Source organism: Hylobates moloch, unplaced genomic scaffold (assembly GCF_009828535.3).
Source record: "Hylobates moloch isolate HMO894 unplaced genomic scaffold, HMol_V3 SCAFFOLD_191, whole genome shotgun sequence".
Lineage (NCBI taxonomy): Eukaryota > Metazoa > Chordata > Mammalia > Primates > Hylobatidae > Hylobates > Hylobates moloch.
In genome coordinates, this window is record NW_026652466.1 from 32,309 (window position 1) to 51,460 (window position 19,152).

Below are 19,152 nucleotides of genomic sequence, written 5' to 3' on the forward strand. Positions count from 1 at the left end.
CTGTCTCAAAAAAAAAAAAAAAAAAAAGAAATTTACAAATGCCTCTGGTTTCCTTGTGAAGGGGAGGCAAGAGAAAAAGGTGGAAGAAGTGGGAGTGGGCTTAGAGTCTGTGTTGCAAGCTAGTTCCTGTGCTCAAGTTTGAAGAGTTCTTATGCTTTCAAGTTTGAAGAGTCTCTAGGGTCTGGATATAGTTGGCTTCAGGCTTTCCCTGGCTGAGGAAGCCCCCAAGGTCCACAGTCCAGCTTGTGTTACCCTCTCCTTGCCCACTTCCCACCGCCGGACACCTTGGCCCTTTTTGGAAATGAGGCCCAGGGCGTCCCCAGTCCTGCCCCTCCTCCCAGCTCCACATCTGGTCCTGATGTCAACAGCCAGGGCGGGCGGTGGCCATGTTTTTCAGCTCCCGCCCAGCCTCAGGGGAGGGGTGGACTCCCCTGTCCCCACCCCTTACTCACAGTGACTGACACGGGTCACACACGCAGTAGGCTAAAGGCCAGAAACAAACTTTAATTCCCAAGCCAGACCATTAAGTCACAAGGAACGTCAGATCCGGCTCACTCCCTGACAGGGTGAATTGGAAACTGGCCCCTACTTGTTCTCTAACCCCTTCCACTGGGTCTAGTGGGGACTCTGACGCTGAATAGGGGCTGTAGATCAGTGAGTGTGTACGTGTGTGTGGAGGGGCAGCAGGGGCTGCTTTCCACATGGTTACATAAGCACGTGTTGGGGTTGGGCGGGTGTTCCTCTGGTCTGAGGGTCCTCGTATGTCCAAAGTCTGTGCATAATTGCAGACCCAGATGTGTTTGCATTTGGTAGGATCAGGGTGCTTAAAAAGGGGTGACTGAGGGCTGCAGTTGCGAAGGGGGCTGGAGACTGTGCCTCTGTGGGAGCGGCGTGTCTCAGTGGGAAGATACTCTGGGGAGCCAGGATGATGTCGTACGTGGGTAGCTGTGTGGACCAGTGGTTGGGGGTGTGTGGACATCGGTGGCCACAGGCCGGGAGAGTGGTGCAGCCACGAGAGGGAGTGTGAGTCGGGGCCATAGACAGTGACGGTCACTCGGTGGCATGACCCCGGAGGCGGCATGCTGTTCCCTGTGCCAGGCACCAGAGACAGGGACACTGAGAAGTTTGATGAATGGAGAGGGTGTGTGAGCTGTGAACATGTGTGGCTGTTTCTGTGGCTTGTGAAGGTGACAGCCAGACTCCCACGTGTGGGTTGCAGATCCAGGGGAGTTGGTGGGTTAGCTGGCTATGTGCTTGTGATTGCAGATGGACTATATTTATGTCTGTGGAAAGCTAACGCATCAGTTGCTTTTTGGCCCTTGTAGTTGTGTATGGGTGTGTGGTTGTGCATCTTAGCAGCATGAGTCAAGTGAGTGTGTGGGCCGTGGGACATACTCCGGAAAACAGCTGCAGGTGTGTAAATGCAGCTGCCTGCAGTGTACACTCTGGAGACATTAACCCTGTCCATGCCCACTTGGGGCTGTCCATGCCCCAAGTGAGGGTCCCGGGCACCCACCACTTCCAAGTCGCCTTCCTTCATCTGGTCTGCGTGATGGAGTGAAGGTCAGTGGGACGGACTTGCAGCTGGAAGGCTGGGGGGATATTGAAAAGGCCACTGATGGTGGGCTTGAGGCTCAGGGTGCCTGGCGGGCATGGGCTCTCCAGGGAGAAGGCTTGTAGGATGGTGGTGAAGAAGAGGAAGAGCTCCGCTTTTGCCAGGCCCTCTCCAAGGCAGACACGCTTCCCTGGTGAGAAGGGAGAGAGACAGGGCTGAGCCAGTCCTCCTCACACCCAGGCCCATGGGGAGAACAGCAGGTAGAGGGGCCAACAGTAAGCCCAGGGTGCAGAAGGGTGCCCCCAGCTGGCACAGATGCCTGGAGTTTGCCAGCACCTGCTTGTGATACCCAGGGCTGCAGCAGATACCTAAGGAGAAGGGCAGGAACGCCTCATGCTTCCTGAACCGTCCATCTGCATCCAGGAAACGGTCTGGGTTGAACTCTTCTGGGTGCTTGAAGATGTTGGGGTCATGCAGGATGGAGCCAAGGAGGGGGAAGACCTCCGTGCCCTGAGGGGAAATAATAATCAAACCATAAACTCCTTCCCACCCCAGTCTATTTGGTCCTCGAGTGTGGAGTACAAGTCTGGGGTGCCTGGGACACTGGTTCACAAAACATAATGGCATCAACATTTGTGGAGTGTTGAGTGGCGTGCAGTGGCTCATGCCTGCAATCCCAGCCATGTGGGAGGCTGAGGTGAGAGAAGCGTTTGAGCCCAGGAGTTTGAGACCAGCCTGGGCAATATAACAAGACCTTATCTCTATGAAAAATTAAAAAATTAGCCAGGCATGGTGGCATGAGCCCGTAGTCCCAGCTGCTCAGGAGGCTGAGGTGGGAGGATCACTTGAGCCTAGGAGTTCAAGGCTGCCGTGAGCTATGCTTGTACCACTGCACCCCAGCCTGGGAGACAAAGAGAGACCCTGTCAAGAAAGAAAGAGAGAAAGAAAGAAAGAGAGAAAGAGAGGAAGCGAGGAAGGGAGGAAGAGAGGAAGGGAGGAAGGGAGGAAGGGAGGAAGGGAGGAAGGGAGGAAGGAAGAAAGAAAGAAAGAAAGAAAGAAAGAAAGAGAGGCAAAGAATAGTAGTTAAGTCATAGGCTCTGAGTTCAAATCCTGCCTCTACTATTTGCAGGCTGGGCGACCTTGGCAAATCCTCTAAAAACTTTTAAGCTCTCAGTTTCCTTATCTGTAAGATGGGCATGATAATGGTACAGGGTTGCTTTAAAGATTAAATGAGATAATAGATATGCAAAGCATTCAGAATAACCCCCGGTGCAGAGCAGGTCCTGAAGCCTGGATACCTGTCATTGTCATCATTAAATCGTTGCTGCCTGGTACACAGGATGGGTTCCCAAGAGCTGAGTTGGTGTTTGTTTTACAAGCATTATCTTACAGCTTCAAGTTGATACTATTATTGTTTCTAATGTAGAGGAGGGATATATTGAGGTTCAGAGGGGGAAGTGATTTGCCCAAGGCCCCATCTACAAAACAGGAGGGGGTAGGCCGGGTGCAGTGGCTCACGCCTGTAATCCCAGCACTTTAGGAGGCCGAGACAGGCAGATCATGAGGTCAGGAGTTTGAGACCAGCCTGACCAACATGGTGAAACCCCATTTCTACTAAAAAGACAAAAATTAGCCGGGTGTGGTGGCATACACCTGTAATCCCAGCTACCCAGGAGGCTGAGGCAAGAGAATTGCTTGAACCTGGGAGGCGGAGGTTGCAGTGAGCCGAGATTGCGCCACTGCACTCCAGTCTGGGCAACAGAGCAAGACTCCATCTCGGAAAAAAAAAAAAAAGAAGAAAAAGAAAATAGCGGCATAAAAGCACTGGATCCTAACTGCCATAGGTTTGATTCTGCAGTGAAGGTGGAGGAGGGAGCTGCTTGCACTAAACTACTGGGGTTTCTGGGGAAACATCGCCCCCTTTTGGTTCTGTGTTGGAGCTGCTCTCTAGTGAAGGGCACTGAGATTGAGGGAGAGAGACAGAGGAGAGAATGCGTCTGCAACAGGGGCTAAGGGTCAAGAGGGCTTCCCTTAGTCCTGGACTTGCTCCTCAGTTTTCAAACTGCTTCTCTGTATGTTACCTCATTCGATTGTCCCAACCACCTTGGAAGGAGGTAGAATTAGGAGATCTGTGGGGCAGATGGGGCCCAGAGATAGAGTCAAAGGGCAAGACAACACAAACCAAAAAGAAACAGAGTTAAAAGATGCAGAAAGCGTGGCTGGGTGCGGTGGCTCACGCCTGTAATCCCAGCACTTTGGGAGGCCGAAGTGGGCAGATTACAAGGTCAGGAGTTCAAGACCAGCCTGACCAATATAATGAAACCCCATCTCTACTAAAAACACAAAAAATTAGCCGGGCGTGGTGGTGGGCACCTGTAATCCCAGGTACTCGGGAGGGTGAGGCAGGAGAATCGCTTGAACCTGGGAGGCGGAGTTTGCAGTGAGCCGAGATCACGCCATTGCACTCTAGCCAGGGCAACAGTGCAAGACTCTGTCTCAAAAAAAGAAAAAAAATATGCAGAAAGGGAGGGGGTGTCAGAGAAAGAAGAAGGAGAAAGATGCAGGGGGGTAGGAGTGGAGGAGGAAGACAGAGACAGAGAGAAAGAGGGAGATAGAGATAGAGAGAGAGAGAGAGAGAGACACTAAGATCAAGAAAAAGTCAGGGAGACACTGACAGCAACCCACCTGGGCTCAGGCCCCAAGCCAGTGAACCATGGGCGGCAGCCATACACATACCCACCTGGGGCAGGGTGTACCCTCGGAAGCGGGTGGTCCGCATGAGGGTGCGGGGTATTCCCATGGGCACCAGCGCCAGCAGCCGCTGCGCCTCATGCAGAACCGCGTCGGTGTAAGGGAGGCGGGTACGGTCCCCTAGGCTTGGTGCCTGGCCAGCCCCCAGCTCCCGATTCAGCTCCTCACGTACCCGCTCTGCAAGCAAGAGGAGGGCGGGAGTCAGACGGGGGTAGGGCCCAGGGATCCTCCTCTCAGAAGCCCATCTGCTTGCATAGCTGTAGTTTGGGGTGAGGCTGACAGGTGGGGAGGAGTGGTCCCCCAGCCCTCACTGAGCCCAAAGACCACACATCTTGTGTGTTGGGTGTTCCATCTATCTTCTCTCTCTCTCTTATTTTATTTTATTTCATTTCATTTCATTTTTTTTTTGCGACAGAGTTTTGTTCTTGCTGCCCAGGCTGGAGTGCAATGGTGCGATCTCAGCTCACCACAACCTCTGCCTCCCGGATTCAAGCGATTCTCCTGCCTCAGCCTCCTGAGTAGCTGGGATTACATGCTCTGTCACCCAGGCTGGAGTGCAGCGGCGCAATCCTGGCTCACTGTAACTCCGCCTCCGGGGTTTAGGAGATTCTCCCACCTCAGCCTCCCGAGTAGCTGGGACTACAGACGCCTGCCATCATGCCCAGCTCATTTTTGTATTTTCAGTAGAGACAGGGTTTCACCATGTTAGCCAGGCTGGTCTCGAACTCCTGACCTCAGGTGATCCACCTGCCTTGGCCTCCCAAAGTGCTGGGATTACAGATGTGAGCCACCGTACCCGGCCTTCTCTCTCTCTCTTTTTTCTTTGAGACAGGTCTTACTCTGTTGCCCAGGCTCGTACAGTAGTACAATGACAGCTCACTGTAATAGCCTTCACCTCACCTCCTGGGCTCAAGTGATCCTTCCACCTCAGTCTCCTGAGTAGCTATGACCACAGGCACGCACCACCACACCCAGCTAATTTTTCTATTTTTGGTAGAGACAGGGCCTCATCATGTTGCCCAGGCTGATCTTGAACTCCTAGCCTCAAGTGATCCTCCCACCTCAGCCTCCCAAAGTGCTGGGATTACAGGCATAAGCCACCATGCCTGGCTCATCCACACTTTCTTAATTCCCATAGCACCCTTGTGAGGTAGGTATTGTTATCTATCCCCATTTCCTAGGTGAGGAAACTGAGACTCAGAGAATCCAAGTCACTGCTGGAAGTCACAGCTGGTTCCACTCCTGCAACACTACCAGGACCTCAATTCCCATATTCCAGGTCAGCCCATCCCCATGGCCCACAGCAGCTGCCTGACCCTAAAATGCTGGAGTTGGGCTGGGTGCCTTGGGTCATGCCTGTAATCCCAGCACTTTGGGAGGCCGAGGTGGGCAGATCACTTGAGGTCAGGAGCTCGGGACCAGCCTGGCCAACCTGGGGAAACCCCGTCTCTACTAAACATAGAAAAGTTAGCTGGGCGTGGTGGTGCACGCTTGTAATCCTAGCTACTCAGGAGGCTGAGGCAGGAGAATTGCTTGAACCCGGGAGGCTGGAGGTTGCAGTGGGCTGAGATCGCACTACTGCACCCCAGCCTGAGCAACAGAGTGAGAGTCTATCCCCCACAAAAAAATAAAAGATAAAAATAAAAAACCAATTTGACCTTGCCCTCCCCTGCTCAAAGTCATTCCATTGCTCCCCATGGCTCAAGATAAGGCACCTAATGTATCACTAAGGCGACGAGGCCCACAGACACCCGCCTTGTCTTTCGCTATGCCTCATACTGCAATCAGCAACTCCTGAACCTCTTCTGGCTCCTCGACATCTCAAACGCCATGCCCATCGATGCCTCAAAGATCTAACTCAGCCTGTCTGCTCGGCCCACCCACTCTTCCCTCTAGAACTCTCATTTTTTTTTTTTTGAAACGGTGTCTCGCTCTGTCACCCAGGCTGGAGTGCAGTGGTGTGATGTCAGCTCACTGCAACTTCTACCTCCTGGGCTCGAGCAATTCTCATTCCTCAGCCGTCCAAGTGCTGGGATTACAGGTGCATGCCACCACGCCCGCTAATTTTTGTATTTTCAGTAGAGATGGGGTTTCACTATGTTGGCCAGGCTGGTCTTAAACTCCTGTTCTCAGGTGATCGGCCCACTTCAGCCTCCCAAAGTGCTGGGATTATAGGCATGAGCCACATTGCTCAGCCTGGAACCCTGACTTCTGTTCCCAAGGCCTGGCAAGTGGAAAAGGCTCTTACTTTGGACATGAGGGTATTTCATCAGGAGCAGGAGGGTATAGCCGACTGTGGCGCTGACCGTCATCGTCCCAGCGAACAGCAAATAAATGACTGTCATCAGCATGTTCTTGTTGGTGAACTCTGTGTCTGGGTTTTGTTCCTCCTGAAAGAAACCAGGCAGATGGGCTGAGAGAACACAGCCTTCGGGAAGTAAATGTCCAGAACAGCCAAGCCTGGGGTCGGCAACATAAGTTAAAGTTTTGGCACGGGGTTTAGATAAATTTTTGGGAAGGTTGAGAAGTAGACTTTTTTTTTTTTTTTGAGACAGAGTCTTGCTTTGTTGCCCAGGCTGAGTGCAGTGGCACGATCTCGGCTCACTGCAACCTCCGCCTCCTGGGTTCAAGCAATTCTCCTGCCTCAGCCTCCCGAGTAGCTGGGATTACAGGTGCGCACCACCACGCCTGGCTAATTTTTGTACGTTTAATGGAGACGGGGTTTCTGCATGTTGGCCAGGCTGGTTTCAAACTCCTGACCTCAGGTAACTGCTGTACCATTTTCCACAAGGCTGCATCATTTCACATTCCCACCAATGGTGTACATGGGTTTCAAAGTCTCCACATCTTCATCAACCCTTATAACTTTCTGTGTTTTTGTTAGTAGTCATTCTTTTTCATTTTTAAAAACATTTCAACCAGAGAGAACTAATATCAAGAGTCTACTTCCTGGCCAGGCACAGTGGCTCACGCCTGTAGTCCCAGCACTTTGGGAGGCTGAGGCAGGTGGATCACTTGAGGCCAGGAGTTTGAGATAAGCCTGGTTAACACGGTGAAACTCCATCTCTACTAAAAATACAAAAAATTAGCCAGGCGTGGTGACAGGCGCCTGTAGTCCTAGCTGCTCGGAAGGCTGAGGCAGGAGAATGGCATGAACCCGGGAGGCGGAGCTTGCAGTGAGCCGAGATCGAGCCACTGCACTCTAGCCTGGGTGACAGAGCGAGACTCCATCTCAAAAAAAAAAAAAAAAAAAAAAAAAAAGGTGATTGCCAGGGGTTGGGGGAGGGAGGAACAGGCAGTTGTTTAATGGGTATAGAGTTTCAGCTTTGCAACATGAAGAGTTCTGCAGACTGATTGCATAACAGTGTGAATGTACTTAACACTACTGTACTGTATACCTAAAAATGCCTAAGATGGTAAATGTTATGTGTATTTTACTATAGTTAAAACTAAAAAAAAAAATCAATAAAAGAGAAAAGAAATGGAACAATAGGGCTAAGAAAAATTCTTCTTTCTCCACAAACAGGTAGGCTGCATTTAATTAAAGAATGTGGCCCCATTCTTCCAAAGCTCATACAATTAAAAACTATTTATTTCCTTAGGAGTCACCTTAATTCTAGTTTACTTATAGGGCGTGGTGTCTTAGGCCTATAGTCCCAGCACTTTGGGAGTTCAAGGCAGCAGGAGGATTACGTGAGCCCAGGAATTCAAGACCAGCCTGGGTAACATAGTGAGAGTCCATCTCTACAAAGAAAAAAAAAAAAATTTTAGCCAGGTGTGGTGGTGCACACCTGTTGTCCCAGCTACTCAGGAGCCTGAGTCAGGAGAATTGCTTGAGCCCAGGAGTTCAAGGTTGCAGTGAGCTATGATTTTGCAACTGTACTCCAGCCTGGGCAACAGAAAGAGATCCTGTCTCTTTAAAAAGAAAAGAAAAAAAAAGGAAAAGAAATATTGTTCTCATATAATTAATAAAGTGGACTTTATTAACATAACTTGATATTGCAAGGCTTCCTAATAAATGACTGTAATTCACATAAAATTGTGAATTTACATAAAAGTCTGGGGAGGCTGCAGGGGACGGGATGAAGTGATCCTGGGGATTGCTGGTGTAGGGCCCTGGGCATGGGGCCTGAACACAAGGGCCAAGGTGGGAGGGAGAAAGAGGAGAGATGCTGGAGAGACAGAGAGCCCAGCACAAATGCCCAGGTGGGGGGCGGGAGAGGCAGTGAGAGCAGCGCCCTGAAAGGGACAGACAGATGTGCAGAGAAGGGATGCACACACATGCACAGAGACACTCATACTCACAGAGACATGCAGAGAGAGAAAGAGAGAGGAACCCAATCAAGGTCCCCAGGGACACCTAGCTGGGGACTTGCCAGGTCACCACACCCATTCAGAGAGGGGGTCCCTGCACCCTTCCCGCACCTGTGCCATCTTCAGCAGGAAGGCATCGACAAGGTCACGTGCGGGGACCGAAGCATCCAGGTTCCCCTGGTGCTGCTGCACCTGCTGGACTGTGAAGGCAGCCAAGGTGCTGATGTGGTGGAGGAGCTGCTTGTGGGGGCCTGGCAGGGGCCGCAGGAACCAGGAGAACATCTCGTAGGTCTGTGGGGAGAAGGGCAGCTAGTTCTCATGGGACCTGGGCAGGAACCTTCAGGGAAGGTAGTTGGAGAGGGGTCCCACCCACTCACCTGACCCCCCCGGGAGCTGACTCCCAGCAGGGTACCACCAGCTGCCCGGACCACGGCCTGGAACTCCTTATCCTCATAGGAGAAGCGGAGGCCAAAGAGGAGGGAGCAGACTACGTTGGAGGTGGCCTGGGCCAGCAGCAGGGAGGGATCGAATGGGCGTCCTGGGGGGAATGGGGGCAGGGAGGTAGGCTGTGATGGAGCCAGGCAGAGGGGAGCAGGTTGGGGCTGAAGCCAACCAGAGAGAGACAGGGAGGCAGGGAAAGACAGATGGATGGACAGCGCAGGGAGAGAGCTAAACAGGCAAAGGAGACAGACAGATAGGGACAGAGAAACAGACAGGGAGAAAGAAACAGAGTGGCCATTGCACGGACAGGGAGACAGAAACAGAGATAGACTTAGGGCTCGAAAAATAGAGGAAAGGAGAGAGAAAGAAAAGAGACAGAGAGAGAGAGATGGAGACCCAGGAAGAATGGGATGATAGCACCAGGGACACACAGAGAGATGTCATGACAGCCTGGGAGAGACAGTGGGACAGAGACAGAAGGTGGCGGTGAACAGAGCCCCCAGCCCAGCCCTAGAGCTCAAGGCTTCCCCTCCCGCCCATTGCCCATTCCAGGAGCTGGGTTGGGGCCACTCCCAGCCACAGTAGGAGAGTTTTCCCTTTCACTCGGCTGGAGACCCTGGGGTGACCCCCCCGCCGTGCTGACCTTCTGTCTCCTGGAATGCCTCCAGCAGACACCGGGCCTCCGCCTGGATCAGCTCCTCGCCTTCTCGCTTCCCCATGCCCAGGTCTCGCAGAGCAAGCATGGTAAACTTCCTCAGCTGCCTCCACCGCTCCCCGTTGGAGAAGAAAACCCCTGCGCAGAAGGGTAGACTCAGAGGGACCGGCCCCTCTCCCAATTCCCCCTCCTTCCTTTCTTTCTTTTTTTTTTTTTGAGACGGAGTCTCACTCTGTTGCCCAGGCTGGAGGGCAGTGGCGTGATCTTGTCTCACTGTAACCTCTGCCTCCCGGATTCAAGCAATTCTCCTGCCTCAGCCTCCTGAGTAGCTGGGACTACAGGCGCCCGCCACCACGCCCAGCTAATTTTTTGTATTTTTAGTAGAGATGGGGTTTCACTGTGTTAGCCAGGATGGTCTCGATCTCCTGACCTCGTAATCTGCCCGCCTCAGCCTCCCAAAGTGTTGGGATTACAGGCGTGAGCCACCGCGCCCGGCCGATTCCTCCTTCTTTCTAGTGAGGTTCCCTGAGGGGGACTCTTCAGGCTCCATCTGAGTCCATTCCAGCCTAGCCCAGGGATGAGGACTCAGTAGGTGCTCAATAAATGCATAATCAAACTGGTTCTCCCATCCTTTGCCCTTGGGTAAGGGAGTACATTCTCCTGAAAAGTAGGTAGCTGGGATGACCCAGGCTCCTTCTGTTTTGTAATTATTATTATTATCAAGATGAGGTCTTGCTCTGTCGCCCAGGCTGGAGTGCAATGGCACGATCTCAGCTCACTGCAACCTCTGCCTCCCGGGTTCAAGCGATTCTCAGCTTCCCAACTGGCTGGGATTACAGGCATATGCCACTATGTCCAGCTAGTTTTTATATCTTTAGTAGAGATGGGGTCTCTCTATGTTGTCTAGGCTGGTCTTGAACTCCTGACCTGAGGTAATCCACCCACCTCAGCCTCCCAAAGTGCCAGAATGGCAGGCGTGAGCACCGCACCTGGCCTGTTCTGTAAATAACCAGGATGAATGAAGAGTTCTTTCCTCCTTCCTTCCTTCCATCCACCCATCCCATCATTTATGGAGTCCCACTGGATTCTGTGCCCCATGTAGTTTGGAGGTTGAACAGAGAAGGAAGAGGATGGAACTGCACCATTTTCCTCCCTTATCCAAGCAGGTGCTCCAGACAGACCCTCCCTGTCCAATGCCAGCCTGTCATGGTCTCTTGGGCACCTCCCCTTGAGTGTCTCCTGTCCTTGCCCTACTGTGTTCCAAAGTGGCCTCAGCATCTCTCCTCTCCCTGTTTCAGCCCACCATCCATTCCTTGGTCAGAGCCCCAGGCCTCTCCCAATTACTCCTTCCTCCCCATCCCCTGGCCCCAGCCCTGGTCCATCACCCTGGACCTCCCAGCCTCCCCATCACCCTGGATCCTCCCTATCACCCTGGGCTCCTAGCCTCCAGTTTCATCCCCTTCAGGCAGCAACCACAGGATCTTCCCAACTCCGAATACAGATGTTCCCTGCTTAAAATCGACTGCTCCCAGGAAAAACAAAATCCCAAACACTCTGGCGTGACTCACAGGCCCTGCATGACCAGGGATTTCCCTGGATTCTCAGCTTTGTTACTTAACCCACTATGACTGCACTGGTCTTTTCTCACTTCCTCAAGGGGGTCAGGATCCCCTGTCTAGGCCTACGATCTTGCAGTTCCCTCTGCCTCCATCACTCTCACCCCTTTCCATCCCATCCTTGGTGAACTAACTTGTTCATCCTTCATGTCCTGGCTCAAATGTCACCTCCTCTGAAAAGCCTTCCCTGATTCCCTCTTTACCCTTGTACGTATGCCTGTGCCCTGTGTTTGCTCTCAGATCTGTACCTCTCATTTTAGAATTATATTCCCTCCCTCTATTGTCTTACTGCAGTACAAGCCCGCCTCTCCCACAGTCAGAGAGGACTCCATATCTGCCTGAGTCATTTCTATGCACCTGGTACTTAGTACAGGACCAGGTACAATGATTTTTCGCTTGTTTGTTTGTTTTGTGGAGGCAGGATCTCACCATGTTGCCCAGGCTTATCACAAATGCCTAGGCTCAAGTCAGCCTCCCAAAGTGCTGGGACTACAGGCATGAGCCACCGTGCCCAGCCTGAAAATTCATCAGTTGAATGGATGAATGCTTCTCTCAAAGTCATGCTTTTGTAGGTGCTGGTCTTTCTGCCTGGAACACCCTCCCCACCCATCTTATGAGTCTCAGCTCCGACAGCCTCTCTTTCAGGAAGACTTCCTGAATCTCCCTCACCAAACAAGCCGGGTCAGGTACCTCCTCTAAATTCCTATAGTCCCAGGGCTTCCCTCAGCCTGGCCCTGACCCCTCTTGCCCTGACCCCTCCCCATCCCACCCTGACCTTTCTCCCCGTGCTTCCCCATCTTGGCCCTGACCACTCTGGGCTGGCACTGTGTGGTGAGTCTGTTTCCCCACTGGCATAGGTGCACTGGGGAAGCAGCACCAGTGCTGTCATAGTCACTACTGAATTCCTGGCAGCACCCAGCATGGGCCTCCTGCTTTCTGTTGTAACACAGAGAACTGTTTCTATTATTCGAGGGCTTGCCCACCAATCCCCAGCACCTTGAAAGCGCTCCGGCATCTTTCTGAACCCTCAGGGCTTTACCTGGATCATTGATGGTTATCACTGATACTACAACCTGGTGATTAGTGAGTGCTCACTTTGCACAAGGCTTAGTCCTCACTCGATCATTCAGTCCTACATGATGGGCACTGCTTTTTGTTTGTTTGAGATGGAGGCTCACTCTGTTGCCCAGACTGGAATGCAGTGGCACGATCTTGGTTCACTGCAACCTCTGCCTCCCGGGTTCAAGCGATTCTCCTGCCTCAGCCTCCCAAGTATCTGGGATTACAGGTACGCACCACCATGCCCAGCTAATTTTTATATTTTTAGTAGAGACCGGGTTTCGCCATGTTGGCCAGGCTGGTCTCGAACTCCTGACCTCAAGTGATCCACCCACCTCCGCCTCCCAAAGTGTTGGGATTTCAGGCACAAGCCACTGTGCCCGGCAGATGGGCACTGTTATCACTCCATTTTACAGATGAGGAAACAGAGGGACTAAGCCACGTGCAAAGGTCACACACCAGTAAGTGGTGGCAGGCTGTGAGCGGAAGGCCTAGCAGCCCTTGACTTACCATGGCCATCAAAAGTCCGTTCCAGCATCGCTACGGTTCCCCGGCCGCTGAACTCCTCAGCCTGACCTCCCAGGGCCTCCCGCACAGCCTCCTGCCCAACCAGGACCACCACAGGTCGCCAGGGTCCCAGGTAGATGGTGAACACCGGTCCGTACTTCTTACTCAGCTGGGGGCAGGGAGGAAGAAAGAGGAGGGTGCTGTGACCTCTTCCAGCTAAGGTGTCTCCATCATGGCCCCTGTCACTTGAGGAGCCACCGGGTCTAGCTTCTACACCCTCTACCAGGAATCTGCCCCCATCCCGGCAGAAATAGCTGAGGCTCAGTTCTCTTTTTGCACTAGACTCCCGGGCCTCCTCCCCCAGTACATCCTTCAGTGGCATCCCCCAACTTCCTGCCTTTCCCTTGCTTCCTGCTGAACCCTAACCTCTGACGCTGGGCAATCCAGAAGCAGTTTGGGTCTCCCCTAATTCCTTAGGACCCTCCCTGCCCCCCAAAAATCCAGCCACCCCTTTCAGTCACCACAAAACCCTGAAATTCTGGAGCAGACACTGCTGAGTATCCACCCCACCTCTTCCCCAAGACCTCACCTTTTTTTCTATGTCCTTGAAGTCACCCAGAATCCTTCTGAATGGGAAACTTCAGGCCTCTTCCCACTCCCACCTGCTATCCCCTAAGGCTGGGGCTGCCTCTGCCTTCTTTCTTGCTCGCCTTCCTCCCCCGTCCCAGGAACTCCCAGCTGAGCTCCACCCATCCTCCCATCCTGCATTCTCTGCTGGCAGATTCCTTCGGGGGACCCCCTCGCTGAGCCTGCAACCCTCCAGCCTCTTCTCTGCCTCCAACTCCCCCGCAGGGGCGCCTCCCCCTTTTCTTCTTTGTGCCCTCTTGAGCATGCCCCACCTGTATGGCTCCAGCTACCTCTCCCTCTGGGACAAGCCCAGCCGCATCAGCTTCTCCTCGGCTGGAGGACTCCTGTCTCTCTCAGCCTCGGTCCCTGCCCATCACCTTCCCAGGATTCTGTAGGCAGAGGTCTCTGCCCCTCCTAGCCCTGGTCCCCCACCCCACGATCCTCTCTCCCGGGCACCTCTCCCCTTCTCAGCCCTGGACAACCTGCTCCTGCCCCCAACCCCAGGACAGCTGCAGCCCCTTTGCCTTGGGACCCCTGCCCCTGCCTCCTCTCTAGGATACCCGAAAAGCCCTTCGCCCTGGCACTCGGGTTTCTCTCCCAGGGATCCCCCCGCCCCTAGCCAGGACGTCCCCAGAGCCCCTTACCCGCATGAGCCCTGAATACAGCGCCCCGGGCCGTAGCTGCAGGAGGTTTCCCAGCAGTGGTAGCGGCGTGGGCCCGGGGGGCAGGTGGCCTCGGGCCCGGGTCCCCGACAGCGCCAGCGTCAGCAGCAGGAGCAGCGCCAGCGCCAGCAGCAGCGCCCAGGTGCCGGTCGCCTCCATCTCGGCAGGTCGGCTCCTTCTCCTCTCCCAGGCGCTCCGCGCGGCTGGGCTAGTTAGGGGCGGGAGCCGGGCGTCTCCCTCCCCAACGAAGTCAGGCGCGGGGCGGGGCAGTTAGCCCAGCCCCCTGCCTCCTGGGCAGGCTTATTTCCCCGCCGCCGGGTTTCTCCCAGACCACCGCCGCCGCCTGATGTCGGGAACTCATGCTCCAACGGAAGTCTCCGAGGTCACCCAGGTTTACGCGGGGCTTGGGCGGCGGAGACAGCGCCTTGGGCCCCCGGATAGGGAGTAAGCAAACAGAAGAACCTGGAAGCCAGAGACTTTGGCCGCCTGCAGGTTGCCACGCCCTGCATCTGGCGGTGACCCCGCGCCACTCTCCCCAGTTCCTACCTCCCTCATTGTTCGGATGTGGGTTCGTGGGTGCGTGCGTGTATGGGGTGTCTTTGAGCCAATTTTCTCCAGCATCTTACATCTTCACGAACCCAGAGGAAGGACTTGACCTTTAAGGATAAAAAATCTGAAGTCCAGGGAGATAAATCGGTTGGCCCCAGGTCAACTTGGCTGAGTGGCAGAGTTAAGATTTCGACTTGGGCCAGTTAGAATGATTGAGTCATTCATTCATTCATTCATTTAGAGGCAGTTTGTAGAGCGGTTAGGACGGTGATGGCTGAAGCCAGACTGCTTGACTTCACAGCCTAATTCCTCTGTGCCTCTGTTAGCCTTGTAAAACGGGGCTAGTTTTCAGTATTAAATAGTACATCTGTGCACACCATTTAAAGCAGACGCAGGTGCACATGTAACAAGCACTAAATAGATGTTAGCTAATATTTCGGCAACTAATTGTTATTGAGGTCTTACTATAAACAAGACCTTGTTCTAGACCCGAGGGTGCAGCTATGAGCGATGGAGAGAAGGGCTCTGACCTTCCTGAGCTCATATCTACATGCAGATGAAGATGAGATGAAGACAATTTCAGGAAGTGAGAAGGCCTGCCAGGGGAATGGGCTTCTTGAGAAGGAAGAATGTTAGAGCCATTTGTGTAGGAATTATTGTAGGTTTGGTTCACTGCTGTATCCCCAGCATATAGTGCAGTGCCTGACACACAGTAGGCACTCAATAAATATTTTTTATAAATTCAAAGATTGAATTTAGGAGATAAGATTCATGAAGTCTGCAGGGGCCATCTTGCAAGATCTTAGAAAAGACTGCATTTTATTTCTATTGCAAACAGAAGCTGGAGGGGTTTTCAGCAGGGCGGTTACTTTGTTTGCTTTGCATTTTCATTTCATATTTTATTATAAAAATATTAAAATTTCAAACATACAGTGAACACCTGTATACCCATCAGATTCCACCATTTTATTATCCTTTCTTTGTTACCTATCTATTCTTTTTTTGTTTGTTTTTTGTTTGAGACAGAGTCTCACTCTGTTGCCCAGAGTGGAGTGCAATGGCATGCAATCTCGGCTCATTGCAACCTCCACCTCCCAGGTTCAAGCAATTCTCCTGCTTCAGCCTCTCAGGTAGCTGCGATTACAGGCGTGCACCACCATGCCTGGCTATTTTTTGTATTTTTAGTAGAGACGGGGTTTTTGCCATGTTGACCAGGTTGGTCTCAAACTCCTGACCTCAGATGATCTTCTCAGCCTCCCAAAGTGCTGGGATTACAGGCATGAGCCACTGTGCCTGGCCCATTTTTCATTACATATCTATTCATTTTGCCTATCCATTGATTTTTTTAAAGCATTTCAAAGTCAGTTGCAGACACCAGTACACTTCACTCCCAAATACATCAGCATGCATTTCAGTAGCTAGAGTTCAGTATTTGTTTACAGATACTTTTTGTTCCTCAAGGTATCTTATATACAATGAAATGCATACCTCTTAAGTGTATAATTAGCCGGGCGCGGTGGCTCACGCTTGTAATCCCAGCACTTTGGGAGGCCGAGGCGGACGGGACGGATCACGAGGTCAGGAGATCGAGACCACGGTGAAACCCCGTCTCTACTAGAAATACAAAAAAATTAGCCGGGCGTGGTGGCAGGCGCCTGTAGTCCCAGCTACTTGGAGAGGCTGAGGCAGGAGAATGGCGTGAACCCGGGAGGCGGAGCTTGCAGTGAGCCGAGATTGCGCCACTGCACTCCAGCCTGGGCAACAGAGACTCCGTCTCAAAAAAAAAAAAAAAAAATGTATAATTAGATGAGCTTTGACATGCGTATGCTGGAGTTTTAAAATATTAGACTCTTAGAATTTTCACAGTCCTTTTTTTTTTTTTTTTTTTGAGACAGGGTCTCGCTCTGTTGCCCAGGCTGGAGTGCAGTGGCACGATCTTGGCTCACTGCAATCTATGCCTCCTGGGTTCATGTGATTCTCCTGCCTCAGCCTCCTGAGTAGCTGGGATTACAAGCGCCCACCACCACTCCCAGCTAACTTTTGTATTTTTAGTAGAGTCTGGGTTTCACCATGTTGGCCAGGCTGGTCTCGAACTACTGACCTCAGGCGATTTACCCACCTCGGCCTCCCACAGTGCTGGGATTACAGGCATGAGCCACTGCACACAGCCTGCAATCGTGCAATTTGTATTCTAGTCCAGAGCCCTTTCTCTCAAGAGCATAGCCAGAGTGCTCCCTGGAGTCTGGGGAATCTTTGACTGTGGTCTTCTCTAGCATTGATTCTAGCCTCTGACACTCCAGGGGTGCCCTGAAGCCAAAGGAGGAGGGGTGGGGAGGCTCATATGCTCTTACTAGGAAGTAAATGCCAGTTCTCAGTTCCTCCTTTGCCTTGTTCTGGAAGGTTTCTAGGACGTCCCAAATCCAACCTTGAGCCTATCTGCTCACTCTGTTCTACCCCTGGGAGAGCTAAGACATCTCAAACTTCGTGGATATAAAAGAATTCCCAATTCCCCCACCTCCTGCAAAATGGGCTCTACCAGCTTCCCACCCCATCTGGGAATACTTTCTCTTGTCTCCTTCCTTACCTCTGTAAAAGGTATCACCATCTTTTCACTTGCTGATGACAACAAAATATAGGAGGAGAGGCCGGGTGCGGTGTCTCACGCCTGTAATCCCAGCACTTTGGGAGGTCGAGGTGGGCAGATCACCTGAGGTCAGGAGTTTGAGACCAGCCTGGCTAACATGGTGAAACCCTGTCTCTATTGAAAACACAAAATTAGCCAGGCGTGGTGGCGCATGCCTGTAATCCCAGCTACTCGGGGAGGCTAAGGCAGGAGAATCGCTTGAACCCAGGAGGCGGAGGTTGCAGTGAGCTGAGATCGCACCATTGCACTCTAGCTTGGGCAACAAGAGTGAAACTCCGTCTCAAAAAAAAAAAAAAAAAAAAAAATAGGAGGAGGAGAAAAAATTAGTTTCATTAGACAACACACCCTTCTGGGTTATCAGATTCTGGTCTTGTTCATTGTTTTTGCAGCCATCTTTCCCCCTGTTGCAATAGTCTTTTTGCATAATGTCTCTACTCGCCTTAGACCACATCTGTTTTTATTTGTCAGGGTTAACCTTGATTTCTCTCTTTGACTTTAAACCCAATTTGTCAGCAAATCCTGCTGGCTCTACCTCCAAATACATTCCAAATTTATCCATTTCCTCCTTTCCCTACCACCCTGATCCAACTGACACCAGCCGTGATCCAAGGTACTGTCATTGCTTGCCAGGATTTTGCAGTAGCCTCCCCACTGAGCTACCTGCTTCCTCTCTCCTTCTCCCCCTCCTCCACAATTCATTCACTGGATGCCAGCCAGAAAGGTCTTTTTAAATGCAAGGAGAAAACTAATCTACGGTGGGAGGGAAGAGGGATCAGTACAGACTCCGGGGAGCATTCTCATTTTGTTTTTGAGACAAAGGTCTCCAGCCTAGAATAAAAATAGAAAGACTGTTGACCAGGCACCGTGGCCAAGGCGGGTGGATCACCTGAGGTCAGGAGTTTGAGACCAGCCTAGCCAGCATGGTGAAATCCTGTCTCTACAGAAAATATAAAAATTAACCGGCCGGGCATGGTGGCTCACGCCTGTAATCCCAGCACTTTGGGAGACCGAGGTGGGTGGATCACGGGGTCAGGAGTTCAAGACCAGCCTGGCCAAGATGGTGAAACCCCGTCTCTACTAAAAATACAAAAATTAGCCAGACGTGGTGGTGGGCACTTGTAATCCCAGATAGTCGGGAGGCTGTGGCAGAGCATTGCTTGTTTGAACCCACAAGGCGTAGGTTGCAGTGAGCCAAGATCTCCCCACTGCACTCCAGCCTGGGCGACAGAGCAAGACTCCGTCTCAAAAAAAAAAAAAAAAAAAAATTAACTGGATGTGGTGGTACACGCCTGTAGTCCCAGCCACTTGGGTGGCTGAGGCGGGAGAATCACTTGAACCCAGGAGGTGGAGGTTGTAGTGAGCCAAGATTGTGCCACTGTACTCCAGCCTGGTCGATAAAGTGAGACTCAGTGTCAAAAAAAAAAAAAAAAAAAAAAAAAAATAGCAAGACTATAAAGATTCCATGTCTGATGTTTAAAGATGACGATTGCAACATCCTATAGATAAGAAAACTTAAAAGTTCTTGCCGGGCGCAGTGGCTCACATCTGGAATCCCAGCACTTTGGGAGGCCAAGGCAGGTGGATCATGAAGTCAGAAGTTCGAGAGCAGCCTGAATATGGTGAAACCCCATCTCTACTAAAAATACAAAAATTAGCCGGGCATGGTGGCATGCACCTGTAATCCCAGCTACTCAGGAGGCCGAGGCGGGAGAATCGCTTGGACCTGGGAGGCAGAGGTTGCAGTGAGCTGAGATCATACACTCCAGCCTGGG

The 19,152-nt window shown here is 52.1% G+C and overlaps 1 protein-coding gene across 1 annotated transcript; it reads right to left on the reverse strand.

Moving 5' to 3' along the window:
• Positions 1-479: 479 nt before the first annotated feature.
• LOC116464118 (cytochrome P450 2S1) lies at positions 480-14,392 on the reverse strand. The gene is made up of 9 exons (XM_032147388.2): positions 14,170-14,392; positions 12,902-13,067; positions 9,705-9,854; positions 8,998-9,158; positions 8,732-8,911; positions 6,555-6,696; positions 4,296-4,483; positions 1,924-2,065; positions 480-1,745 (listed from the first exon to the last, which is right to left on the reverse strand). The coding sequence occupies exons 1-9, from the start codon at positions 14,344-14,346 to the stop codon at positions 1,537-1,539; spliced, it is 1,515 nt and encodes a 504-aa protein (XP_032003279.1). The 5' UTR covers positions 14,347-14,392; the 3' UTR covers positions 480-1,536.
• Between the last annotated feature and the right edge of the window lie 4,760 nt (positions 14,393-19,152).

Excerpts from the sequence above, each read along its gene's own strand:
- LOC116464118 (XM_032147388.2), bottom strand. The coding sequence starts at position 14,346 with ATGGAGGCGACCGGCACCTGGGCGCTGCTGCTGGCGCTGGCGCTGCTC. Across the intron at positions 6,697-8,731 it reads TCCTGCTGAAGATGGCACAG|GAGGAACAAAACCCAGACAC; the intron begins GTGCGGGAAGGG and ends GGTTTCTTTCAG. Across the intron at positions 4,484-6,554 it reads GAAATACCCTCATGTCCAAA|AGCGGGTACGTGAGGAGCTG; the intron begins GTAAGAGCCTTT and ends TCTTGCTTGCAG.